This window comes from Tupaia chinensis, unplaced genomic scaffold (genome assembly GCF_000334495.1).
Source record: "Tupaia chinensis unplaced genomic scaffold, TupChi_1.0 Scaffold141469_1, whole genome shotgun sequence".
In the NCBI taxonomy this organism is placed as follows: domain Eukaryota; kingdom Metazoa; phylum Chordata; class Mammalia; order Scandentia; family Tupaiidae; genus Tupaia; species Tupaia belangeri.
Window position 1 is genome coordinate 498,095 of NW_006201331.1, and position 27,841 is coordinate 525,935.

The 27,841-nt window shown below is 47.8% G+C and overlaps 2 protein-coding genes across 5 annotated transcripts in view; one reads left to right on the forward strand and one right to left on the reverse strand.

The window, feature by feature from the left end:
• Nucleotides 1–27,841, reverse strand: part of LOC102500397 (uncharacterized) — a 41,192-nt gene that overhangs the window by 6,101 nt on the left and 7,250 nt on the right. Inside the window, 9 exon segments of the mRNA XM_014581970.1 lie at nucleotides 13–388; nucleotides 18,804–18,887; nucleotides 21,413–21,548; nucleotides 22,107–22,194; nucleotides 22,968–23,119; nucleotides 23,174–23,385; nucleotides 26,954–26,985; nucleotides 27,287–27,507; nucleotides 27,777–27,839. Of these exon segments, the coding sequence (XP_014437456.1) occupies nucleotides 13–388; nucleotides 18,804–18,887; nucleotides 21,413–21,548; nucleotides 22,107–22,194; nucleotides 22,968–23,119; nucleotides 23,174–23,385; nucleotides 26,954–26,985; nucleotides 27,287–27,507; nucleotides 27,777–27,839 (1,364 nt within the window).
• LOC102494594 (keratin, type II cuticular Hb6) lies at nucleotides 10,379–16,027 on the forward strand. Of its 4 annotated transcripts, none has more exons than XM_006163166.1 (6): nucleotides 10,379–10,514; nucleotides 11,772–11,897; nucleotides 13,233–13,307; nucleotides 13,660–13,880; nucleotides 15,111–15,142; nucleotides 15,530–16,027. In XM_006163166.1, exons 1-6 carry the CDS (start codon nucleotides 10,512–10,514, stop codon nucleotides 15,706–15,708), a joined length of 636 nt encoding a protein of 211 aa, XP_006163228.1. In that variant the 5' UTR covers nucleotides 10,379–10,511; the 3' UTR covers nucleotides 15,709–16,027. The 4 variants fall into 4 exon arrangements, with proteins under 4 accessions (XP_006163228.1, XP_006163229.1, XP_006163230.1 ...); XM_006163167.2 differs by having other exon boundaries at nucleotides 10,380–10,514; nucleotides 11,772–11,876; XM_006163168.1 differs by lacking the exon at nucleotides 13,233–13,307 and having other exon boundaries at nucleotides 10,383–10,514.

Here is a 27,841-nt window from a genome sequence, read left to right on the forward strand (position 1 = left end):
TCCGCAGCGGGCCGGGCCGGGGCCCGCAGGCCGAGGCGCAGCTGAATGCACGGGAGGAGAAACAGGTCATAGTTGGCGGCGTGGGCAGTGGCGAGCGACTGGATCGCGATGCCTGAGCTGAGCCTTATATGGCGGCCCCGGGGCCCGAGGAGGGAGCTCACGGCCCAGGCGTTTACGAGCTTGGAGGGCTCGGCCTCGCGCCTCGTGGAGCCGGGAATCAAAGCGGGCCCGGTCGCCCCGCCACCCCCCATAAAACGGCGTTCACCTCCCGCCCGCGCTTTATGGGGCCTGGAATGCCTAGTCAGCTCAGCCGGCGGTGCGCCGCACATCGGGGGCGGAACCCCGGCAGTCCTCTGCCGGGACTCCGCAGTAGAGCTCTTTATTGGCGCTATCCATAGGCGAGGCGACTGGGCACACAGGGTCCCCAGGCACATCCCTTTCCTGCAGTCTGGAAAGCCAAGACCTCTGTGGCCTGTGCACCACTGCATGGTCTAGGGGGACCAGTGTGTGTGCGCCCGTTGAGGAGGGCTCTCTGAAGTCAGTCCTTCAGGTTCATGCCCTCGCCTTGGACAAGTGAATAATCTGTGATCAGATAATTGCCCAGAGAGCAAGAGCTCCACGAAGGTTTATCTATCTGTTCTCCTTACTCTATATTACTGATTTGCAATTCGGTCTGTGGCATCTGGCAAAAGCTTTCTCTACTGTTTCTCAGAACTCAATTCATATCCCATCTCCAAGTAAGTGTGTCTTCTTGACCCCCTGGGATGGCCCTTCCACCCTGCCGCCCTGCCTGGGGAGGAGAAAGGAGCCGTGTAGCTGTGTAGCTGTGTGTCTAGCATTGCTTAGGGCTTGCTAATGTATTATTTCATCTAACTCCCAGGGCATTCTTCCAAGGTCATTATTGTGCCCATTTACCTGATCAAGAAGGTGAGCCCAGACAGGTCTAGCCACTTGTTCAAGGTCATACATAGAAGGCTCCATAAAGGGTGGAGGAAACTCTGAAAGGAGGCCCAGCCGTGGTGGCAGAGGTGCTACAACACTGCAATACTGGAAGCCATATGGGAAATCCAGGTTCAGCTCCCTGGGTTGATGGTACTCACCAGGTACTCATGATTCTGGCTGGCTGAGGGACTGTGGGTGGGTGTGGGGGGATCACTGTGTGAGACCCTGTTGAAAATGCTTGTCTCCTCTCTCTCTCTCTCTCTCTCCCACTCTCCTCATCTCTATCGCTCATGAAAGAAAGAATCTTTAAAAATAACTAAAGGGAGACTTGCTAGCCTTTGTTCCATGCTGTTTCTCAGGGTCTGAGCCTTTTGGGAGTGAGTGAAGGCTGAATTCCTCTTGGAATTTCCTGGAGACAGCTAGACACTCTAAATCCTCAACTGATGCTATGTCATGGCCAAGTGATGCTAGGCCATGGTCACTGACTCTAGAAGGTAACCCATTATAAAGGAGATTAATGATGTGCCCAATTACTGGCAGAGGAAACCAGAGTGTGCACTCAGCAGCCAGCATAAAAGAGAACATGCAAATCACCCTTGGCTTCCTTTGCTTTGAAATTTGTGTTACTATTGTGCAAATGACAATTATGTAGTGGAACTCCAGAGGCCATCAGGGCCAGCCCTGGCTTTGGGCTGCCTGGCATCTCATTTCCAGGGAGTGCCCCATTGTCTCCTTTGCTGTCTTTTCCACACTCCCCGGCTGGATCCCTTTGGTCCAGTCTGGGTCTGTTTTGCAAAAAACGACCTTAGTTCTGCCCTCTGTAGGAGGTGGAGGCCAACTCCACAGGGTCCTATGTCCCCACCCCAGCTTGAGCTGGTCGTCAGCTCCGTGACTAGGGCTTCGTTTCAGGATGGTGTATTTCTACTCCACATTTTTTCAGGAATAGCCTGGAAGGATCTTCCCTTGATGTCTCCCCTACAAGAAAAAGCCATCTTGTCCTGAAGCATGGAGGATATAGGTTAGATTTAGGGAGGCATTTAAATGATTCTTGCTGGGTTTTGGAGGGTGGAGGAAATAGATTTTTCTGTGCTATCACAGACAATGCAGATGTTAATAATTGGCTTTTGTCCACACAGATAGTTAAGTGCATTAACAATGCAGAGAGATGGGAGAGCCCCAGGCTGAGTTGTGTCTGCTAAGAACACAACCTGAAGGGATGGAATTGAAAGGTTTGACATCTAGATGACAGTGGTGGTTCCCCCTCCCCCCAAATATTGACTAATCCTTGACCCAGCCTCAGGGACTAATCCTTGACCCAGCCTCAGGGACACATACTCTCTGGTGGTTTCTTTATTATTCTTGGAACTCAAGGGAGAGAAACTGGCTGAAGTATGAGAAATTTCAGAAACAATCAAGGACAGACTTCTCCACCGAGGAGGTTGGCAGTTACAGATGCTGGAAAAGAGGTGGCCTTTTCTGTTCTCAGTTGGATTTTCTAGAACTCATTCCCCTGTCCCTTTAATCTCTAATATACCAGTCTATCTATGAAAAGCTAATGTTTTGTTATCATATTTCTTCTTTACCTCACAGTGCATCCCAGGTGTCAATTCAAGGCTGGGAGCAAACATCACTGAGCACCCACCAGGCATCAGGCTTAGAGGGTGGAGGAGGAGACTGCAGTCCCAGTTCCAGCAGGCATGTGCTCAGAAGATCTAAATACAAAGCTACAGGGAGAATACCTTCCTGCCCAGGGCTTGGCCAGAGAGAGAGAGCCTGCAGAATAGGGACTTGAGGCCAGAGAAAGGGCAGAGTTCTTAGAGATGACATTTTGGTTGGACCTGTGAAACCAAACTATAAAGAAAATGAGGAATTAGAAGTGCCAGATGAGAGTGGAAGGACATCCAGGCAGAGAGAATGGTGTAAACAAAGACACAAAGCTAGGAGCCAAAGCAAATGGGGAGCAGTTGACTTGGGGTGAAAAGTGGGATGGATGAAGGTTGGGAGGAAGTGGCTAAGGTCAGATGATAGTCATGTTGGGTGGATGGGCCAACTTAGAACTCAAGATGATCACTGGAAGTGCTTGACCGGGGGAGCACTATGCTCAGAGGTGCAGATGGCATAGTGGTTAAGGTGCTGAACTCCCACATGGTCAACCGTGGTTTGAGTCCTGGACCTGGTAGCTTGAAACTCATGCCAGGCATGTGTGCATGCATGCCCAAAATTCTAAGAGGAGAATGGAGGAGAAGGGACTGTGGCATAATCATCTCCCCTAGGAAGTGGTTTCTCACTTTCTCTTTCTCTGTGTCTCTGGCAAGCATATGCGCCCTATAACAAAAATCTGTCACAAAACACACACACACACACACACACACACACACACACAGAGTTAAGCGCTGTGAATGCACCTGTATTCACAGCTACTTAGAAGGCTGAGGCTGGAGGATCATGAGTTTGAGGACAGCCTGGGCAACCTAGAGAGACCCTGTCTCTAGAAACATATGTACACACACACACACACACACACACACACCCACACACATACACGAATACCACACACTACCACATAGGCATATTGTAGTGAAAATCCTGGCTACCTAAGATTGGGGGGAAAGGAATTTAAAGGAACCAAAATGAATTAATTAAAAGGGACATAAAGGAACCAAAATAAGAAAATAAATAAATAAATAAGGACACATTACATAAAGGAGAACAATAAGTATTACCATTCTGACTCATTGTTAGAAGCCACAGAAGCCAGATAATAGCAAACTGAGAATTCTATAGCAAGTCAGATTATCCTTCAAACCAAGGGTGATATAAAGACATTTCCAGAGAATAAAAGTGGAGCAAATATAACTTGCGCTACAAAGGACTGATAATAACAATTCTTCCAATGATACCAGATGGAATCTGAAATCTATCTGGAGGAAAGGAGAGGACTAGAAATAGTAAATCAGGGAGAAAACATAAAAGACTATTTCGTGTGTGTGTGCATGTGTGTGTAATTCTCCTTATAAGTCAACTGGCTATTTAGAGCAAAAATAATAACACTATTTATAATGTATGTAGAAATAAAAGATAGGAGAACAATTGCACAAATGATAGAGAGGTACTGATGTGAAGTGTAAAATGTAAATTGAGCAGTGTGAAATAGCATAATGTGAACTCTAAATAGACTTTGGTAGGTTAAGAATGCATGTTACTAGCTCTAGAGTGATTACTAAATATAAAACAAAATAAAGTATTGCTAGAAAGCCAGTCAATAAAACATTGTGTGTGTGTGTGTGTGTGTGTGTGTGTGTATGTTTCTGTTTATTACATGGGTAAGAGACAGAGACAGAGCTACAACATCCCTAATAGAGTCTTGATGTTGTGATACAACCGCTGGTTCAGTCAGCCTGGATCATGGGTGCACGTGTGTCCAGTGTGCTCAGGGATATCTCCGAGTGTGAACCAATCACCTTTCTATATGGGTTGGCCTTGCAGAGCTATGCGTTTTACCATTGCACCACTGTCTGGCCCCAATACAAATCAATATTAAAAAATATTTTACTTAAAAGAAGGCAGAAAAATAACAATAGAGAATGATGACAACAAAAACAGCAAAATGAAACAGTGGGGACAATGAGAAGTAAAGAATAGGATGATTGACTTAAACTCGGTCATATCATTGATTATTTTAGATGCACATGTAAAGAAGTTTTATTCGTCAATAATGAGAAAAACAACTCAATTAAAATGGGCAAAAGAGGGGCCAGGTGGTAGCAGCACTTTAATGCAACTAGACCCACATAAGAAAGGTTCTAGGTTCATGTCTGGAACATACCTTGGCACACTGGGAACAAGCATGTGTCCATGATCCAGGCCAATGGTGCTGTGGTGGATCACAGCATGAAGACTCTTTCAGGGAGAGGGGTCTCTCTCTCTCAAGAAATAAATAAACTGAAAAAAGAATGGACAAAGGACCAATAGATAGAGTAATGGTTGCATTACTGGGCTCCCACATAATCAACTGTGACTTGAATCCCACACCCCGTGGCTTAAAACTCAGGCCAGGTGCATGTGTATATGTGCCCAAGATCCTGAGAGGAGAATGAAGGAGAAGGGATTGCAGCATGGCTGTTCCCCTGGGGGGTGTTTCTTGCATTCTGTCTCTCTATTTCTATGTCTCTGGTGAGCGTACACGCCCTATAGTAAAAATTTTTCTCTTAAAAAAAAAGTAAAAAAAAGAATGGACAAGACTTGGATTGACACACAAGGAACTATATTAGGGGCCAACAAATACATGTGACGTTACTCATCATTATTACTCATCAGAGAAATCCAAATTAAAACCACAGAGAAAAATACTTAACATCCACTGCATGACTGTTATATCGATGGCCTTGGACTGACCAGTTCTTCCCTCTTTTTTACTTGTAGTTCTGAGAAAAACTGTAGGTTGTGTTGGGAATGTAATGCCTGGAACTAGGGAGAGACTAGCTGGAACCAGTCAGACCAGGATCTGTGCCAGTCCTCTCTTAGAAACAGGATGTCCTTTAGTACTTAAGCCCAACATGTCATTTTGTCCTAGAGCAGGCTGACATTCAGGGTCCTCTGCCTATGGTACAAGTGGAATATGTGTATTCGAGATTCCATTTGCCCTGGGCAGTTTTCTAAGCCTTGAAGGACCAGCTCACAAGGAATTCTAGTCTTTTTTTGTCCCTAGCTGTCTACATGTAAGTTAAAAATTCACTCATTGCGTAAGAGTGTGTTCTATCTCATCACACTCAGGCAAGTGGGTAACCAGTGCATAGTGAACCTACTTCATGGCCAGCAGAAGGCTGAAATTTAAAAAATTGACAATGTCAAGTGTAACTCAGCTAAAGCTTTCATAAAGTGCAAGTTATAGCTATCTTGGAAAACAGTTTGGCAATTTCTTTCTTTCTTTTTTTAAATAATTATTTATTTATTTAATTCCATGTGTTATTATTATTATGACTATATAAAATTTGACCAGAGAGAGACAGAGAGAGAGAGAGAGAGAAATGGAAAGGGAGAAAGCACGCTGCTAGGTCTGGGACTCAAACTGCAGTTGGTCAGGTAGGAATCCAGAGCTTTTAAACACCTTGCCACCTGCCGGTCCCCAACAATTTCTTTTAAAGTTAAGCATGGAACTATCAAATGACACCACAAAATCTTGGGTATTTTCCCCCTCCCAAAACAAAACAAAACAGGTGTGCACAGAGACTTGTACGTGAGTTTCAAAGGAGCTTTATTCACAAGAGCCCCAAACTCCAAACAACTTAGATGTTTATCAGGAGATGAATCAATAAACAAACTGAGATATAGCTGTACAATGGAATACCACTTAGCAATAAATAAGGATGAACTAATGATTTGTGAAACCACAAAGATGACTTTCAAAAGTATTATACTAAGTGGGAAAAAAAAGTGAAATGCCAAAGAACATATACCGTATGCTTCTGTTTGTCTGAAGTTCTAGAACTAGCAATACTAATCTATTGTGATAGAAATTAGATCAGTGATTGCTTGGAGTATGTGGAGATGGCAAAGGGCTATAAAGAAACTTTCTAAGATAATGTAAATGTTCTATATTTTCATTCAGTGCTGGCTAAGTTGGGGCATATATCTGTCAAAATGTGTTAAGCTGTATTCTTTACATGTGTGCATTTTATGTATGTATATTACATCTCAATAAAGTTGGCAAAATAATGGTTAAAAGTCCATAGGATATTTAGAACTAAATCTACTAAGTATATGAAAAACCTATATCCCGGGAAATATAAACATTTTACAAAATGCTATAGAAAATGATGATAATAAAAAAGACCTATATCCAGAGAAATAGCAACATTATATGAAATGTCATAGAAAATAAAAGATAATAAGGAAGCTCCACTAATACAAAGATGTACTATGTTCATAGATAGGAAACTTTACTAATATAAAGATATTAATTCTTCTTAAATTGATCTACAGAGTCAATGCAACTATAATCAAATTATCAAGCAAGGATTCACATAAACATTAAAAGTTGATTTTAAAATTTATGGGGAAGAATAAGGGTCAAGAATAGTCAAGGCAACGAAGAAAAAAGAATAAATGGATCTTCTCTCTTTCAGATATTATAACAAAATTGGACAAATTGGGACCATCAGTTAGCGTAATGGCTATGTCACTGGACTCCCATGTAGTTGACCGCAGTTCGAGTCTCGGACTTGGTGGCTTAAAAATCACGCTGGGTGCGTGTGTGTGCGTGCCCAAGATCCCAAGAGGAGAATGGAGAAGGGATTGCAGCATGGCCATCCCCTCTGAGGGTGATTTCTCGCTTTCTGTCTCTCTGTCTCTGTCTTTCTGGCGAGTGCACATGCCCTATACAAAAATCTCTCTCTCAAAAAAAAAAAAAAAGGGCAAATTGACCAATGGAAAAATATTGCCTGTAAATTTATATATGTACACACACATAAACACACACAAAATTTTGATAAATGACAGCATAACTTTAGTTTAACAACACACACACACACATTAAATATATGTATATAACAATGGAGGTGCTATGGCAGATAAGCAGAGAAAGGAGGGTCTATGTATCGGTTATCCACATGAAAAAAAAAATGAAGCTGGATCCCTGTCTTCTGTTTCACACAAAATTAATTCCAAACAGATTGAAACAATGTCAAAAACAAAAGTTTAAAACTTTTAGAAGAAACAATTGGAGAATGTCTTTCTGATCTTGGTATAGGGAAGAATTTTTTCAACAAGGCACATAATACGGTCAACATAAAAGAAAAATTTAGTAAATGAGACTACATTAAAATAGAGGACTTTTCTTTATCAAAACAGGCCATGAAGAAAGTGAAAAGATAAACTGTAAACTTGAAGATAATATTTATAATCCCTATAAGTAACAAAGTAGTTAGGCCTAGAAACACAAAAAACACTTAGAATCACATAAGAAAAAAGCAGACAATCCAATGAAAAACAACAAGCAAAGGAAAAGGAAATACATATAGATAATAAACATTTAAAGAGATATTAAATATCAGTAGTAATCATGAAAATACAAAGCAAAACCAAAAATGAGATTTATTATAGTATTTAATTGCTGAAAATTAAGACACATTGCAGAGGTTTTGAATCTTTTATACATTGCCAACCAATTGTAAATTGTTATTATAACAACTTTGAAAAACAATTTTATATTAACATAGGACGTTGAAAACCTAACCATCCTATGGCCCAGAAATTCTACTCCTAGTTGTATTTAAAAGGACATTTCTCACATACGTGCATAAGGGGACATGTAGGAAAATGTTCGCAGTACCCCTTTGTAAGAAAACAAAACAAAGCAATAATAGAATTACAAGTTGGCAGAGCCACACAACAGAATACTATGAATTCAAGTGGAGGAATCCTAGTTGCATAATGTTGAATTAAAAAAAAATAAGTCCCTGGCCAACTGGTGGTGTGGTGGTAAGGGTGACTATATTCCACCTGGCTGACTGTGTGGTTCAAGTCCTGTACCTGACGGCTTGAAAGACACACAAGTTGCATGTACCTGTGCCCAGTTTCCCAAAAGGAGGGAGAAGTGGAGGAGAGGGGATTGCATTGTAACCGTTCCCCATGGTGGGTGCTTTCTTGATCCCTTCTTCCACACCATCTCTCTGGTGAGTGTGTGGCCTTTCCAGCAAATTAAAAAACAGGCAAATAAATAACAACAACAACAACAGCAGCAAAAACAAGTCCCTGGTTTAAAAACAACATAAATACGCACGACATTGGTGGATGTATTTTTCTTAAAAAAAGAAAAACCTAAAAACTTAAAAAAAATATTTTTAGGTATACATTTTTTATGTATGTGATAAAACAAAAAACAACAAAAAGCAAGAGAATTTGTAACACAATTTCACGGAAGTATTTACCTCTGGGGTGATACATAGGGGACTGAGTGGGGAAGGAGCCTGCGGGTAGCTGTAAGTTACTAGTAATGTTTTAGCTTTTAGGTTGGTAGGTGAGTTCATGGATATTTTCTTTCATTGTATTAAGTTAAAAAATAATATGTAGCTTATAGGAAATAAACCTAATATATAAGAACATAAATTGAAAGTGAAAGAATCTGCTAAGGTGATTGGTTAGAAGATCAGAGTGTGTTACACCTGGTGGGATGAGTAATTTTGCACGAAACAGTTTTGTTGATGTGTATACATATGCATGTAAGTAGCGAGTCAGGATATATTTCTTATTTTGAGTTGCTATTAAAAATAGTTTGACATCTAGTACCCCAAAGAACCTTCTGTTGAAGCATACCAGCAAATATGTACAAAAAAATGTCACAGCAGCAATGTTTGGTAGAACAGAAACCAAAACCATATATACCGTCCACTAAAAGATGGATACATATTCATACAGCACTGAAAAACCAGCAAAGCTACATGCATCAAAACAGGTGACTCTCAGACATAGAATGTTGAAAAGAAAAAGTAAGTAAAAGAAGCAAGCACTGTAATTCTATTTATACTAAGCTTAAATGTAGGCAAAACCAGGGCCAGCAGGTGGTGTGGAGGTTAAAGAAGCTGGATCTCATGTAGCTGAATCTGCAGCTCAAGTCCCGGACCCAGAGCTTGAGAAACGTGATGGGTGTACATGCGTGTGTGCCTAAAATCCTGAGAGAAGAATGGAGGAGAAGGGACTGTGGCATGGCCACCTCCCCCCACCCAGGGGCGGTGTGACTTCTCACTTTCCCTCCTTTTCTCTCTGTCTCTTTCCCATGAGAGTGTATGCAGCCAACAGAAAAAAAAAAAAGCAGGCAAAAAGAAACAATAGTTTTGGCATACACATGCATGATAAAGTCATAAAGAAAAGCAAAGGTATGATTAACATGAAAATTGAGGCTATTGATCACTTTGAGGATCACTGGGATCAGCAAGGGTCTTTGAAGGTACTGATGGATACACAAGGATTTGTCTTATTGTTGTCACTATTTAACTGTGTATGTTATGTATACTGCTTAGCATGTAGGAGACACTTATAAAATAAGGAAAATGGAAGCTTGTGCTCTGCAACCCCTGCTTACTCCTCCAGTTTAGAGTTATCCCTTTACTCCAAGTAAAAGATCCCAAGACTTGGGACTCATTCCTCAACCCTTGTTTCTCACTTTTCTGTCCACCTTCCACCCTACTAGCAGTACTTCCTAAATCATCTCTCACATCAGGCCACTATCCTGCTGATGCACCTCTGTGACTCCCCATTGTCCGTTCTATAAGCCCAAACTCAGCTCCACATATTTCCTCCCACCTGAAATAGCTTGTCCTTACTTCCTTTTCCCTTCAGGGCCCAACCAGCCTGGGAGCTTCCATTTTCCTATCTAGGCTCATAGCATGGTTCTCTTTGTCCTCTGTCTCTGAAGCCTTCTGGTCAGAACTTTGTGATTGTAGCAAGGTGAGGTCATAAAGCTGCCAGGATGGAGAAGCCTAGTCCTCAGAGGCAAGGATTCTGGGGCTTCCTAAGCTAGAGCTGGACTTTGGTGCTCAAGAGGCTTGGAGGAAACGACAGCTCCCTTCATCATGGTGAGATGTGCACATGGGGCTCATGGCCACACAGGGATGAGAGGTCTCAGACTCCCCCCAGATCTGCTTGACCCACCAAGGCACACGCTTGACTGCTGCGTCTACAGCTTTTAGGAAAGGGAGCAGGAAAGGGTGGGCGGTAGGAATTCCACAGAGATTTGTGGGAAATGATATTTTGTAATCTGTTCCCATCCATTCCCCCATATTCCATCTGTCCTAGAAAAAATTTGCACTAGGGGCTGGAGGGTAGTGCAGTACTAAAGCACATCGCTTTTGGGGCTGACTCACACAGGAAGGTTGCCAGTTCGCATCCAGAGACCTCCCTGAGTCTGCTAAGCACACGCCTGCCTATCATCTAGGACTAGCTGAGGCTGGGGCTGGATTGTGGCATCAAGACCTTGTTGGGTGGTGGTGGTGGGACAGCAGGTGGCGTAGTGGTTAAGGTCCTGGACACTCCCACATGGGTGACCATGGTTCTAGTCCCAGACCTAGTGGCTTGCTTTCTCACTCTTTCTCTCTCTCTTTCTCTGTGTCTCTCTCAGTTCAAATTAAAATAAATGAATGAATAAAAAAATTAAAATAAATTATTCTTAAAAAAAATAAGACCCTGTTGGGGATACTATCTCTCTATTTCTCTGTCTCTCTCTATCTTGCTCACTTATAAACTTAAAAAAAAAAAAAGAAAGAAAATCTGCACTGGGTTAGTGTGAACAGCTCCTACTCTCCGTTTCTCTATCCTGTTGGGATTTGGGGTGTGCACACATGCCTGGCATGCTTTTTAAGCTGCTGGAGCTGGGATTTCAACTCATGGTTGGCTATGTGGGATCCAGCTTCCTTAACCACTAGGCCACGGGACTGGCCCTATTTATTTTTTATTAATGCTGTTTGTACTAATTTAGCTGATCAAACATGGTAAGCTACAGTAAATACTTTCCTAGAATTTAACTATTGTTGTCCCTGTGTGCACTCAGTCCAAAAGCTCACTTCAGCAGATCACGGGTCTGTGTGGTTGCCCTTCATGTGACCTTGGGCACCTCCAGGCCTGGTGGAGCATCACCTGTGCCAGCTGAGCACATAGTATTCTCCCAACAGCCCTCGGGAGAGGAAAGGTTATCACCCCCATTTCCCAGGTGTAGAAATGGAGGCCCAGAGAAGGGAGTTGCCCAGGTGGATCGGAGTGTCCTGAACTATCTTGCCCTTGTGTGCTCCCCTCACCTCCCTGACCGCTACCTCTACTCTACTGCCTCCACTCCACAGTGTGAGGAGGTAAAGGTGACTATGCAGAAACACACGAAGAGCCTGGGGCATAGCAAGGAGGACCTGAACCGGCTGAACCAGGCCATCCAGCGGCTTACTGCAGAGGTGGGCAGCACCAAGAGTCAGGTGAGGGGTGGGAGGAGGGGCTGCAGAGGGGCCATGCTGGGACGTGGCCGTTATTTCTGGCAACTAGACTGGACCCCTCCCATCCTTTGGAGTAGATGGATGAAGCTTCTGTTTGTGAATGTGTGAGCAAACAGGAGTGTGGCCACTGGGCGTGTCCTGTGCCCTTTTGCTTAGGACTCCATGACTTTTATGTGGGTAAGTGATTAACATAGTAAATCAGTAAGAATGCATGCACTTGTTAGTATATTATCTTTTTATATGTCTACCTACATTTTGATATCTCTGTGGTTTGTTTTTCTTACCTAGCATTAAATTCGAGTCTGTCTTCAGAAACAGCAAGATTTTTATCTAGGAACCCTGTTTTCTTGGTTCTGTTCAAACCGTGGAGGTCAGGCAATATTGAACTCTGATTCTCACATGGTAACATTAGGCTCGAGTAAGGCCTATCTTCTCCACCTCCATCTCACAGGGCATATGCTCCCTGCTGTGCCGCAGTCCTTGCCACTCGCAATTGCATCTTTAGCACCGAGGCAGAAGGTCCTTTGCCACTTATCATCACCCTTGTGTGCACTGTTGCTGCCCTTGTGGAAGATTAAAAAGGGCTAAACCTACATCTTTAGAAAATGAAAGACTGAAAATGTGACAGAGGTCCTGGTGATCTTAGGAAAATGGGAGAGACTTATTTCTTGTGGAACTGGATGCTGCACACTTAACATTTGGTCTTCACCCTTTCTCTTAACATTTTTGAGAGAGAGAGAGAGAGAGAGGGAGAGACCCCTCAAAGGGGCTTTGTGCCACGATCTACTGCTGGTTTCAGCCAGCCTGGACCATGGCCATGAGTGCACCCTGGCGGGTTAGAAAGGGCCAGGACACGAGCCCAAGACCTCTCCCTGTGGGTCCAGCTGGATTACGGCTGGGCTACCACCTGGCCCTGGTCTTCCCCTTCTCTTTGCTTCTAGCCAGACAGGTGCTCATTAGCACTTGAGTCTGAGATTTAGGTTTTAGCTTAGGAAGGACCTGTGGGTCCTTTCTTTCTCCTGATCTTCTTCCCTCTTGGCCTCCTTTCGCTTTCCTTCTCTGTCAAGTGGCCCCACCCTGCTCCACTCGTGTCCCACCCCACAGAGGGAGTGCTTTGATCACAGCCTTTTCCTGTTTTCTGGGATCAAGTGTCTCAGACTGGGAGGAATATTGAGGGGACTTTAGGGGTCTCCCTTGTCCAGCAACTGACGACTTGGCAGGGGTAAGAGCTGTTGGGTCTGGGGCTGGCAGAGAGAGTGGGTGGGCCATCACAGTTTGGTGTCCCATCAGCCACAACTGCTCTGATTTCCCAAGCAGCAAGCACAGCTCACCGCGGCACGCGTTTATGATTTTCACCCCCAGAGACTACGAACTCTAGTCTATGAGGAAAAGGTATTCTTCCTGTTGTCCTTACGAATAACCCAGCATGCTGTGTGAGGGCGTTAGTGTTATCTCCAGGCACTGGCTCATGTTAGAAGAATTACCACACTAGACGTTCGTAACAGGCTCTCTCTCAGCCTTCCCCGATGGTGGCTCCTACTCTCCATCCTGGGAGCAGAGGACTGGATGAATTAATTTCATCCTGCCATATATACACTGACACAGGCTCACTCCTCACAACCACGGACAATCTCCAATCCCTCGCTGGCTCTCCAGCTTTTGAGAAGACTCTGAATCTTTGGGCGGGGGGATGGGATGGGGACCAAGGCTGTTCTTGTGGCCCTGGCCTTCTCTTTGCCCACAGCCCTGCCAACCAGAGAGAGCTAAGGGCCCATCAGCTCTGCAGGAGGAGGGTTCCTCAGGCAGTGCTAAAGGCAAGCTGGCCTGGCTGGAGGCTGCCCTGCAGCGGGCTGAGCAGGACATGGCGCGGCAGCTGCGCGCATACCAGGAGCTGATGATCATCAAGCTGGGCCTGGACTTTGAGATCGCCACCTACCGCAAGCTGCTGGAGGGCGAAGAGAGCCGGTGAGGGCTGGGGCGTGCTTCAGATGTGGCTGCGGAGTACAGGGGTGCAGGGAGGCCACCCCCCTCATTAGCGGATGGGGAGACATGACCTGGGTACCCAGGGGGTTGTTCTTCTGGAGCCTATTTTTCCCACCATCTTGTAGCACTTTGAACAGACAGACCTAGCTAATGAACACCTTTGGCACCTGGGATGGTGGGATTCCTATAGATCATTTACCCCCAGAACCAGGGAGCAGGGACTAGTTTACTCACGGAGATAGCTGCAGGCACCAAGGCCCAGTCAGTGACTGGCACCAAAGTCCCAGGTGTGAAGTGCCTTCTTCTCAATTCTTTTTTTTTTTTGGAGAGGTATTTGCTATAGGGCGTGAGTGCTCGCCAGACAGACAGAGACAGAGAGACAGAAAGTGAGAAATCACTCCCCCCAGGGGGGATGACCACGCCACAATCCCTTCTCCTCCATTCTCCTCTCGGGATCTTGGGCACGCACACACATGCGCCCAGCGTGAGTTAAGCCACTGGGTCCGGGACTTGAACCCTGATCGACTACATGGGAGTCAAGCGACATAGCCATTACGCAACTGCTGGTCCCCTTTCTTCTCAATTCTGCCCCGAACCTCCAAGCTGGGGAAAGTGGGTTAAACCAACATGGAGGGGCTGGGGTTTAACTGAAGACAGCAGTAGCACAGCAGAGCCACCAACACCAGGGCCGTCAGAGTGAACTGTGTACACCAGGCTGAAGGGAGGGAGAGGGAACCGAACACCCACCTTGCAACAGGCATGCTGATTTTCTTCTCAAAGCCCCACAAACCTTGTGAGGAGGAAGCCAAGGCTCAGAAAGGGTACAGCGCCACCTCAAGGACACATAGCTAGAAAGTGGGCAGAACTCCAATGATAGCCTTCAGATAATTATCTCCTTTAAAAGTTTAAAATACCCTCTTACAGTCTTACATTTCAAGATGAGCTTGGGACAAATCAAGCATAAGTGTTTTGCCTTCTCCCTCTTCCAAAAACTCATCTGCAGAAGTGAGTTATATGAATTTAAGGCAAGAGGGATTGAGTTTAAAGTCCCGAGGGAGTTTTGACTCGGGCCTGTGAGGATGGGAGAGAACCAAGAAGCCTGCAGGGTGGGAGGACTTCTGTTGTCTGGGAGGTCAGGGGTTGCTGTGGGGAATGGAGAATATTAAACCTAGCAGATGGGTATGCTCACCTGTTTCCTCCTTCTCCCCGCAGGCTTGGTCTGGGCTCTGGCGCAGGGAGCGTCAGTAAGTACATAGCAGGCCTAATTGGGTGGGAGGGGTCAGCTGTACCCTTTTCTGCCTATCCACATCTCTGCGTGCATCCTTTGAAAAAGGAAGAGGGGGTGTGTCTCCACCCTTTGCACCTGTGCCCTCTGTGTACTTTCCTTTTGCGAGGGGCTGTTTTTTTCTCTTGGTGGTGATTCTTTGCATGTGTTTGCGGGAGGGGTCCTGTTCTGGGGGGCGAGAGTCTGTGTATCTGTATTTTTGATGGGCTGTGGTTTGGCATCTATCTCATGGTGGGGAAGAGGGTCTGAGTACTGGACTGGAGAAGCCTGTATGTCCGTCAGCTGGGGCGGGACAGGTTTGGAGGGTTGCAGGGCTCAACGCGTTCTGACACTGCTCTCCGCACAGCCCTGGGCAGCGCTGCGTCTGGCCCATCTGTCTCTACCTCTGGCCCGGTCTGCCCGCTCCTCCCTGGAACCGTCTCTGGCGCCCTGGAAACCAGCGCCCCTGCCGGCGGTTGTGCACTCTGCAGTTTCCCTGGCTGTGTTGGTCACAGCAGCAGCGACAGTGACTCCCGCGGATGTTGAAACCTTCCCACTCTGCTCCCGAAAGCCAAAAAACCCCAGCTTCTTCCCTCTTACCTCAGACACCTGCTCCCTTGGGGCTGGCCCTCACCTCACCTCACCTCTCCTTTTTGGTCCCCACCTTGGAGTGTAAGGTCTTGGAGCTTAGTTTACAGAACCTTGGCAGACTGTCCCCAGTGCAGACGACTTAGATGCTGGTGCTATTGGCAGGATGGCCTGTGGCTTACTGGGACCCAGAAATTTGCCCCTTGGAACTGCCCTACAGAATCTCCCTCCAGAAACTCCTCCTTTGCAATAAAAAGTTCTGCAGTGGTCTAAGCTGCCAGGCTGTCTGAAACTGGATTCCCCAGGCTCCTTCCAAGGCAAAGACAAAGTTGGCTTGGTTGAGGGGTGGAAGGAGGTGGAGGGATGGAAGGGACATGGGTATGGACTGTCCCAGGAAACAATCCTCCCCTGTGGAGTAGTGGTCCATGTGACAAGTGTATGGTGACTTGATACTATAGAGCCAGGATCTTTAGGATTGGGTGAAGGGGAGTGGGTAGGAAGGAGCTGGGGAAGGGGTTAATTCACACAGAAGGGTCTAGCTTGTGCCCTACAGTCAGATCTTCTGGGTAGAAGGGCTGAGAACTTCCTTCAGCCATGCTCCAAATACTGAATGGCCTCCAGGGTTCCAATAGTGTTTGTCGGTGGGGACAAGATGGTCAGCAAGATACTCTGGTCCTGGCTCTCTGGAAGTAGTGGTTCAACTACCAGGAAGGGCAGGCTGGCTAGGAAGCAGGAAACAGACCAGAAAGAAAGACAACATAATGTCATGGGGGTCAAGCTAGTGTCATATCTAGGCCTGGCAGGGCACTCTAGGACAACTGTGATAAACATGGTCCTTGAAAATTGGGACTGGTGCGAATGTTCTCAACTGGGCTGGATTGAGGTGTGTGTCACGCTGGGTAAAGTCTCTTTACAATCTAAATGATGTATAGTGATTAAATGGATAAACAATAATTAAATTTAATAAATAAAAAATTATAAAAAACAAAGAAGAAAATTGGGGCCAGAGTTGAACACAATTGGGTGGCCCAGGGATGGGTTCTTGCTTGACAAGTGATCCAATGATGGTCAGGGGAACAACATACTATGGTGGAGGACAGCATGGGCTTTGGATTCATGCGGGCGCTCTGTCTTTGCCTTTATTTCTAGATCTATGGTGCAGCTTGGACTTAGTCTTCACAAGGCAATTGGACTCTGTGGGCAGAAGCGAGACCAATGGGGTTGCAGAGAAAAGCTGGGTTTCTGAGCTCTTTCCTTTTTACACAGGACGGACAGAAGCTGCTGTTCAGTGAGCTCACATTCTTTTCTATTGCACAAAGGATTACCTCATCAATGCATCTGGGCAACAATAGTTCCTGCTTTGTTTTCCTGGGTGGGGCGAAGGTGTGTCATTGGCCAGAGGCTCTGGCTTTACCTTTTAAGGCACTCTAGTGCCAGAGTGTCTGCTGTGTTCTCCTGATCCCTGCCTGAAGAACAGGTATCCAAAATGCCCCTTTCGGAGGTAAACAGAACAGTCTTATGCAAGAGGAAGGGACTGGGACTTGTCTGGCAGGCTGCCTCCCACCTGAGGGGCAGGGGACGTGGCTTCACTGGGTTTGCACATCAGCCTCAGTTGATCAACACTGACCCTCACCAAATGTATAAATGTTCTCACCAACACTCTCAGTGCAAAACAGCTGCCTGAAGTCAGCGCTGCCCCACTGCAAGATCCTTTGGATGAGCTCTGCATTTCTTGCATTTTGCTAGGAGGTAATGAAATTCTATGATTTCCATAGCTGGTTTTCTCCAGCTCCTGCTGCTACAATCATGTCAACAAAGTAACTTGGGAAGTGCCGGCAGAAAGATAGCTGAGGACCACAGGCGGGATTAATGGTGTGCATTCTACAACCTACAGCACTGATGACGAGTTGCCCACATTTTCTCTGTCCAACCCTGAGCTCGGGTGCTTCATGTCAGTCAAGGAGATCCCAAGGGCTTTGAGTCTCTTCCTGGGCCAGGGTCACATTGGTCACCAGCTATGTTTGTGGTTTGGGGACCAATTCTCTGAGAGGCTCCTGTGGTCATGGGCCACATTCCAGCCTGGGGTAAGAGAGACCTGCCTGGTGCTTTAATGGAGAGTCATTTACCAGCCCATTTACTAGCTTTGTGAGTTGGGGTGACTTCTGAGGGGAGGAGGGTTGTCACCAGTTCAGTCATTGCTTCTCAGCAGAAGGGGATCATAGGGCCCAGCCCCCTGTTGGTGTCCCCTGCCTGCCTGACTTTTCATAGCACTTAAGCATGTCGGCTGCTAACTTAGTGGCATTCGTCTCTCTAGCTGAGCCCCTCGAGGGCTGTGAGGACTTCATCTATTCCCAGGCCCTGCTGCATAGAGATGTGAATGGGTTGAGGCTCTCTGTGGTCCTTGTGGATCTGTGGTGTCGTGGGGTGTACTGAGTCTTGCTTTCCATCTTACATCTCATCTATGTAACCCCTTGCGGTTCTCCCTCCTCCTATGATTCCAGATGCAAGATATCAACCAGAAAACTGGGAGTGAGGAAGGAAGGGTCTCAGTTCTCTTCCCAGTCTTGCTCTTACCTTGACCAGACTCTTCTCCTATTTCTGGGCCTCAGTCCTGCCCTTTCTCAGAACTAAATGGTGAAGATTCATTATTTTTTCCTATTTCTCTTCCCATTTAAATGATTAGAGTCAAAGTTTACCTGTAAAGCAGAATAATGCCTATCATAGGACTGAGACTAAGAAATATTGCTGTAGGTGGTACCAGCAGATGGCGTAATGGTTATGTCATGTAGTCAATCATGGTTTGAGTACCAGACCCAGTGGCTTAAACTCATGCCAGGCATGTTGTCTGCATGCCCAAAATCCTGAGAGGAGACTGGAGGAGAAGGGATTGCAGTGTGGTCATCCCCTCAGAGGGTGATTTCTTGTTTTCTGCCTGTGTCTGTCTCTGGTGAGCATACGTGCCCTATAGAAAAAGCCTCTTGAAAGAGCTATTGCTGCAGGTAGTGATGGAAACAAAGTAAGAGTTCTGTAAGGGTAATGAACATTTCACTTACTTGAGTTCTTTGGAAGGATGTTGAGGACCTTTACAGAAGGCTCTACAAAGTCTGCTGGCTGACCTCCCTCTGCCCAACCTGGAGCTTGGCGGACAGTAAGGCAGGGGTAGGTGGGAAGCCTAAGGGCAAGAGCTAGAACTCCCTGACCAGAGGCAGGCCTCAGTGTGACAGTAATCTGGGCTTAGCCCGTTTCTCCAGGTGCGACCCTCACCTCACCAGTATCTGTGGGTTCACTCATGTATCCATACTGCATTCACATCCATAGGCACCCACAAATCCCCCTCCTCAGCACATGTACACATGTGTACACATGTTTAATGTATAATCATACTTATAGAAGCCTTCACAGTCTCTCTCTCTCTCTCACACACACATGTCTTCCCACACAGAAGCCTGGAGATGTGAATGGACCTGGATGTCCTCGTACTGTCCCACTCACAAAGAGCTGCCCTTAGACATTGAGCTATGCAGAATGACTACTCAGACAGCATGCGTGTACACAGTTGCATGGAACCTGGACTCCTTGTGTCCTGCTAACTCCTGATCCTGTCCCACCTCTCCTTAAGAGCCACGGAGCTTTATATTGGTAAGGGACCTTAGCAGACATCTGGTCTGCACATTATTTCATCAGTGAATACACTGAGGCCCAGAGAGGAACAGTGACTTGCTATGTGTTCCACAGCGAGACGTTGCATTTTCTTCACCATTTGGCACCAGGACATCATGGGTTTGATTCAATCACTCTGGCTCCTCTGCCTGAGCCTGTTCCCGTGAGGACACTTGGAGGGAGGTGAAGGTTGTGAGCTGGAGTGGAAAAGATGAGGAGATCAGCATTAGAGGGAAGGTGAGAGAATGAAATACAACAAGCAAGCAAGGCCCAGCTGGGCTGGCGAGATCAGGGTGAAGGACAGAGAAGAGTCAGTTGGCAGAGAAGAGACTCCATCAGGACTGGAGTTGCAGTTGACTTCTGAACTGGGAAGGGGTGGTGTGGGGGATGAAGCTGGTGTTTGGACCTCAGTTCTGGACTCTGATGGGTTTGCTTCTGAGCTGTGTGGTGTCACAGTATGGAGAGTGGTTAGAATAACTGCATACTCTGGAACTCCCCAGGGCTCCGTTCTGCTCAGAATTCCACCAGGGGTGGCTGGGAGATCTTACCTTTACCCTTTGATCTTACCCTTACTCTTTGTCCTGTCAGCCTACTTGCTTTTGGTCTCTCAATATTCTTAACTTTTTCTGTTATCCTGAGGGGTCAGGTGGGAACTTCCGTTTCTGCTACATTTCTGGGACTGAGGCCAGAAGTTTAGAGACCCCCACTGAAAATATATGTTCAGGGACTCACTTAGGCCTATGGTGGGCCTGAGCTTCTGCCTCCATGCACTGTGCCCTGACCTCCAACACACACACACACACACACACACACACACACACACACAGATCCTCAGAAGTGTTAGGTGAACACTTCCTTCCATGCATGAAGGTGCTCTAGGGCCCTGGTAGACATGGAGATTTCTCCTTGTACTTGCAATCTCTGCTCATAGCTGTAAGTGTCATAAGAGGCTAGCCACGGCCCAATTCTCTGGAGGGACTTGACTTTACAGTCCAAAAGAGAAAAATATTAATGATAAGTACATACAATGATTTTTTTGTGGCACACACTGTTTAAACAGTGTACGTATATAAAATAAATTCTTAAGAATCACCCTCATTTTAGAGATGTGGAAACAGGCTCTGAGAGTAAGCACCTTGTCCAAGGTCACTCAGTAAGGAAAGAACAGAGTCCAGTTTTGGGCCCAGGGAGTCTGGATCCAACTCTGTGCCACATCATCTTCTTGGCATGTGCTGTTTCTGTCTTTGAGTCCACAATGGTAGGTCTCCAGACCTCAAAGGGACTCCATTAAAAAGCAGAAAGCCAACTCAAACTTGAAACTTTAAATCATGGTCATGTATTCATCTCTTAGAGCATTCCAATAAACGACTCTAGCATGACTTCCCCACCAAAGCGATGAGTGATGTTTCCTTTCCTTTGACTGGTGAATGCAATTTTCATTATTCATCAGTTTACAGGTGTGCACCGGAAGTTTTCTGGGAGGCAGCTGTGGTTTAGTGAACTGAGTACTAGAGACACACGCAGAGTTCAAAGCCCAGCTGAATCACTGTGGAAGTGAGGCACTCTGACCCCGGTACTGGGAGTCTGCGCTCTGGTTTTTTCATTTGCAAGATGTACCATTAAGGTTGTATGGATAGAACCACATCTCATGGGGGCCTAGCAAGACCCTTGGCTGGATCTGAGACTGCTGTGAGCCAAGGGATGGAAAATTGCACTGGAGCCCCCAAGCCTGCGCCTTTCTCTGCGCCATTGGACTTTGGGGACTCTTCCAAATCTCGACCCTGAGGAGGTTAACAGACGCAGATAACGTTTAAGGTTGGCTAGGTTGATTTATTGGAAACACAGATCAAGACAGAGATGAGCAGGGCAGAGGAGGGAGAAGAGAGTCTGGGGGCTCTGGCCATTGGTCCCATGGCAGCTCAGGTTCAGGTCCTGGTAGGGGTCCTCCCTGCCCTTGAGCCCCCTTCCTGCAGGCGTCAAGGAGACCTCTTTTGGGGGCAACCTTTCCCTGTGCGGGGCAGCAGAGTCAAGGAGGAGGGGATCACGCAGAAGAAGAGGCTGGAAGTGGGAGGGATCCTTCGAAGCGTAGAAGTAGCTGAACTCTTGTTCTGGGAGCCAGGGATGGGCCGGCTGAGATGCTGGGCCAGAAAGGGCTGGAGATGGAGCACCTAGCATTTCCTGCAGCTGCCGGCGCAGGATCCCACGCCAAAGGAGCTGATGCCACAGGAGCCCACACCAGCTGTGCCCAGGCCGCACGAAGTGACAGAACCGCAGGGTGCGCACATGCCAGTGCTCACTGCCAGGTTCCCACTCTGGGGGGCAAGCCATTGTCCCTCCCTGATGGCTGTCCCTCCCCAAGCCCTGAGCTGTGCCAATTAAAACTTGGGGCTGGCAAGTGGCATGGTGGTTAAGGGCGCCGGACTCCCACATGGCCAACGACGGTTTGAGTCCTGGACCTGGTGGCTTGCTTTCTCACTTTCTCCCTCTCTGGTCAAATTAAAATAAATAAATAAAATTAAAGTAATTCTTAAAACAAAACAAAACAAAAACAAAAACTGAGGGGCATCTTTACTTGACAATTCTTGGTCCCGTAGGTCCCAAAGCTGTGGCCTTTTCCCGTGTGTCCTCAGTTCCTGCTGCTTTTGAGCCCCCTCTTTACATTTTGCTTTCAGCGAAACAAACCCCTCCTAGCAGACTCTGCCCTCCTTCACCGGGTCAGGGTAAATCGATTCACTGGGCCCCAAGTACTCACAGACATTCACAGCCCCAACACCTTCACACAGTCTGAGGACCAAGAAGAAACAGGCAGCGTTAGTACAGGGCTGGATTTACAGACAGAGATCCCCAAGGTTTGAGATGGGGTCCAAGATGGTCAAGGAATTAGAGCAGAGGATATGAGGGAGCACTCTGCCCTCTGCTAAACTCACCCCACCACCCCTAGACAGTGATAGAGGACAGATCCTCCCACCCTCCCAACCCCACCTCCCACTCCAGACACTGGACCATTGCCTAGCCCCAGGCAAAACAGGTGTGCACCGGAAGTTTTCTGGGAGGCAGCTGTGGTTTAGTGAACTGAGTACTAGAGACACACGCAGAGTTCAAAGCCCAGCTGAATCACTGTGGAAGTGAGGCACTCTGACCCCGGTACTGGGAGTCTGCGCTCTGGTTTTTTCATTTGCAAGATGTACCATTAAGGTTGTATGGATAGAACCACATCTCATGGGGGCCTAGCAAGACCCTTGGCTGGATCTGAGACTGCTGTGAGCCAAGGGATGGAAAATTGCACTGGAGCCCCCAAGCCTGCGCCTTTCTCTGCGCCATTGGACTTTGGGGACTCTTCCAAATCTCGACCCTGAGGAGGTTAACAGACGCAGATAACGTTTAAGGTTGGCTAGGTTGATTTATTGGAAACACAGATCAAGACAGAGATGAGCAGGGCAGAGGAGGGAGAAGAGAGTCTGGGGGCTCTGGCCATTGGTCCCATGGCAGCTCAGGTTCAGGTCCTGGTAGGGGTCCTCCCTGCCCTTGAGCCCCCTTCCTGCAGGCGTCAAGGAGACCTCTTTTGGGGGCAACCTTTCCCTGTGCGGGGCAGCAGAGTCAAGGAGGAGGGGATCACGCAGAAGAAGAGGCTGGAAGTGGGAGGGATCCTTCGAAGCGTAGAAGTAGCTGAACTCTTGTTCTGGGAGCCAGGGATGGGCCGGCTGAGATGCTGGGCCAGAAAGGGCTGGAGATGGAGCACCTAGCATTTCCTGCAGCTGCCGGCGCAGGATCCCACGCCAAAGGAGCTGATGCCACAGGAGCCCACACCAGCTGTGCCCAGGCCGCACGAAGTGACAGAACCGCAGGGTGCGCACATGCCAGTGCTCACTGCCAGGTTCCCGCTGCAGGGGGCGCTGCAGGCGCTGCCGGTCACGGGCCGCGAGCCGGAGGTGCAGAGATCACCGCACACGACCCCGCCTCGGGAGCTGCTCACACCTGTGAACCCCGAAGGCAGAGTCAAAATTCTGGGGGGCAAGCCATTGTCCCTCCCTGATGGCTGTCCCTCCCCAAGCCCTGAGCTGTGCCAATTAAAACTTGGGGCTGGCAAGTGGCATGGTGGTTAAGGGCGCCGGACTCCCACATGGCCAACGACGGTTTGAGTCCTGGACCTGGTGGCTTGCTTTCTCACTTTCTCCCTCTCTGGTCAAATTAAAATAAATAAATAAAATTAAAGTAATTCTTAAAACAAAACAAAACAAAAACAAAAACTGAGGGGCATCTTTACTTGACAATTCTTGGTCCCGTAGGTCCCAAAGCTGTGGCCTTTTCCCGTGTGTCCTCAGTTCCTGCTGCTTTTGAGCCCCCTCTTTACATTTTGCTTTCAGCGAAACAAACCCCTCCTAGCAGACTCTGCCCTCCTTCACCGGGTCAGGGTAAATCGATTCACTGGGCCCCAAGTACTCACAGACATTCACAGCCCCAACACCTTCACACAGTCTGAGGACCAAGAAGAAACAGGCAGCGTTAGTACAGGGCTGGATTTACAGACAGAGATCCCCAAGGTTTGAGATGGGGTCCAAGATGGTCAAGGAATTAGAGCAGAGGATATGAGGGAGCACTCTGCCCTCTGCTAAACTCACCCCACCACCCCTAGACAGTGATAGAGGACAGATCCTCCCACCCTCCCAACCCCACCTCCCACTCCAGACACTGGACCATTGCCTAGCCCCAGGCAAAAGAACAGTGACTTGCTATGTGTTCCACAGCGAGACGTTGCATTTTCTTCACCATTTGGCACCAGGACATCATGGGTTTGATTCAATCACTCTGGCTCCTCTGCCTGAGCCTGTTCCCGTGAGGACACTTGGAGGGAGGTGAAGGTTGTGAGCTGGAGTGGAAAAGATGAGGAGATCAGCATTAGAGGGAAGGTGAGAGAATGAAATACAACAAGCAAGCAAGGCCCAGCTGGGCTGGCGAGATCAGGGTGAAGGACAGAGAAGAGTCAGTTGGCAGAGAAGAGACTCCATCAGGACTGGAGTTGCAGTTGACTTCTGAACTGGGAAGGGGTGGTGTGGGGGATGAAGCTGGTGTTTGGACCTCAGTTCTGGACTCTGATGGGTTTGCTTCTGAGCTGTGTGGTGTCACAGTATGGAGAGTGGTTAGAATAACTGCATACTCTGGAACTCCCCAGGGCTCCGTTCTGCTCAGAATTCCACCAGGGGTGGCTGGGAGATCTTACCTTTACCCTTTGATCTTACCCTTACTCTTTGTCCTGTCAGCCTACTTGCTTTTGGTCTCTCAATATTCTTAACTTTTTCTGTTATCCTGAGGGGTCAGGTGGGAACTTCCGTTTCTGCTACATTTCTGGGACTGAGGCCAGAAGTTTAGAGACCCCCACTGAAAATATATGTTCAGGGACTCACTTAGGCCTATGGTGGGCCTGAGCTTCTGCCTCCATGCACTGTGCCCTGACCTCCAACACACACACACACACACACACACACACACACACACACAGATCCTCAGAAGTGTTAGGTGAACACTTCCTTCCATGCATGAAGGTGCTCTAGGGCCCTGGTAGACATGGAGATTTCTCCTTGTACTTGCAATCTCTGCTCATAGCTGTAAGTGTCATAAGAGGCTAGCCACGGCCCAATTCTCTGGAGGGACTTGACTTTACAGTCCAAAAGAGAAAAATATTAATGATAAGTACATACAATGATTTTTTTGTGGCACACACTGTTTAAACAGTGTACGTATATAAAATAAATTCTTAAGAATCACCCTCATTTTAGAGATGTGGAAACAGGCTCTGAGAGTAAGCACCTTGTCCAAGGTCACTCAGTAAGGAAAGAACAGAGTCCAGTTTTGGGCCCAGGGAGTCTGGATCCAACTCTGTGCCACATCATCTTCTTGGCATGTGCTGTTTCTGTCTTTGAGTCCACAATGGTAGGTCTCCAGACCTCAAAGGGACTCCATTAAAAAGCAGAAAGCCAACTCAAACTTGAAACTTTAAATCATGGTCATGTATTCATCTCTTAGAGCATTCCAATAAACGACTCTAGCATGACTTCCCCACCAAAGCGATGAGTGATGTTTCCTTTCCTTTGACTGGTGAATGCAATTTTCATTATTCATCAGTTTACAGGTGTGCACCGGAAGTTTTCTGGGAGGCAGCTGTGGTTTAGTGAACTGAGTACTAGAGACACACGCAGAGTTCAAAGCCCAGCTGAATCACTGTGGAAGTGAGGCACTCTGACCCCGGTACTGGGAGTCTGCGCTCTGGTTTTTTCATTTGCAAGATGTACCATTAAGGTTGTATGGATAGAACCACATCTCATGGGGGCCTAGCAAGACCCTTGGCTGGATCTGAGACTGCTGTGAGCCAAGGGATGGAAAATTGCACTGGAGCCCCCAAGCCTGCGCCTTTCTCTGCGCCATTGGACTTTGGGGACTCTTCCAAATCTCGACCCTGAGGAGGTTAACAGACGCAGATAACGTTTAAGGTTGGCTAGGTTGATTTATTGGAAACACAGATCAAGACAGAGATGAGCAGGGCAGAGGAGGGAGAAGAGAGTCTGGGGGCTCTGGCCATTGGTCCCATGGCAGCTCAGGTTCAGGTCCTGGTAGGGGTCCTCCCTGCCCTTGAGCCCCCTTCCTGCAGGCGTCAAGGAGACCTCTTTTGGGGGCAACCTTTCCCTGTGCGGGGCAGCAGAGTCAAGGAGGAGGGGATCACGCAGAAGAAGAGGCTGGAAGTGGGAGGGATCCTTCGAAGCGTAGAAGTAGCTGAACTCTTGTTCTGGGAGCCAGGGATGGGCCGGCTGAGATGCTGGGCCAGAAAGGGCTGGAGATGGAGCACCTAGCATTTCCTGCAGCTGCCGGCGCAGGATCCCACGCCAAAGGAGCTGATGCCACAGGAGCCCACACCAGCTGTGCCCAGGCCGCACGAAGTGACAGAACCGCAGGGTGCGCACATGCCAGTGCTCACTGCCAGGTTCCCGCTGCAGGGGGCGCTGCAGGCGCTGCCGGTCACGGGCCGCGAGCCGGAGGTGCAGAGATCACCGCACCAGACCCCGCCTCGGGAGCTGCTCACACCTGTGAACCCCGAAGGCAGAGTCAAAATTCTGGGGGGCAAGCCATTGTCCCTCCCTGATGGCTGTCCCTCCCCAAGCCCTGAGCTGTGCCAATTAAAACTTGGGGCTGGCAAGTGGCATGGTGGTTAAGGGCGCCGGACTCCCACATGGCCAACGACGGTTTGAGTCCTGGACCTGGTGGCTTGCTTTCTCACTTTCTCCCTCTCTGGTCAAATTAAAATAAATAAATAAAATTAAAGTAATTCTTAAAACAAAACAAAACAAAAACAAAAACTGAGGGGCATCTTTACTTGACAATTCTTGGTCCCGTAGGTCCCAAAGCTGTGGCCTTTTCCCGTGTGTCCTCAGTTCCTGCTGCTTTTGAGCCCCCTCTTTACATTTTGCTTTCAGCGAAACAAACCCCTCCTAGCAGACTCTGCCCTCCTTCACCGGGTCAGGGTAAATCGATTCACTGGGCCCCAAGTACTCACAGACATTCACAGCCCCAACACCTTCACACAGTCTGAGGACCAAGAAGAAACAGGCAGCGTTAGTACAGGGCTGGATTTACAGACAGAGATCCCCAAGGTTTGAGATGGGGTCCAAGATGGTCAAGGAATTAGAGCAGAGGATATGAGGGAGCACTCTGCCCTCTGCTAAACTCACCCCACCACCCCTAGACAGTGATAGAGGACAGATCCTCCCACCCTCCCAACCCCACCTCCCACTCCAGACACTGGACCATTGCCTAGCCACAGGCAAAAAGGTGGGGGTTTTGCAGGGATGGGACTGCCAGCCCTGGGCCAGGTTGGGTTGGGCCTCACCTCTGCTCCTCGCCCTCCAGCAGGCGCCTGTAGGTGGCGATCTCGATGTCCAGGCCCAGCTTGGAGTTCATCACCTCCTGGTACTCCTTGAGCAGGCAGGCCATGTCCTGCTTGGCCTTCTGCAGGGCCTCCTCCAGACTGGCCAGCTTGCAGCGGGCGTCAGTGAGGGCTGCCTCGCCCTGCTGCTCAGACTGGGTAACCGCGGCCTCCAGCTTGGAGTTCTGGGGGCCCAGAAGAGAGCAAGGGTTAGTGTTCCTGGGCTACTCTGTCCATTAGAAGGGTATGTCCAGCCTCACCCACTCAGCTTGGAAGATACCAGAAGCAAAGCCTTTTAGCTTGGTCACCTGGATCTCCCTTAGGGACTATTTCATGAAACTCCATATATACAACTATGCTGAAGAGTGAATGCTGAGGTCCATGCGGGCCCCTCCACGGCTGTGTGACAGGGGTGGGATGCTAGGCTCTGGTCTCGAGCACAGATGACCCGTACCTGGCACTTGGCGTTCTCCACCTCGGCCGTCAGCCTCTGGATCATGCGGTTCCGCTCGTTGATCT

What these genes read in the sequence shown, in the direction of transcription:
- LOC102494594 (XM_006163166.1), top strand. An exon ending in TGGGCAGCACCAAGAGTCAG is followed by an intron (nt 11,898 to 13,232) that starts GTGAGGGGTGGG and finishes TTTCCCAAGCAG; the next exon opens with CAAGCACAGCTCACCGCGGC. An exon ending in CTGGAGGGCGAAGAGAGCCG is followed by an intron (nt 13,881 to 15,110) that starts GTGAGGGCTGGG and finishes TTCTCCCCGCAG; the next exon opens with GCTTGGTCTGGGCTCTGGCG.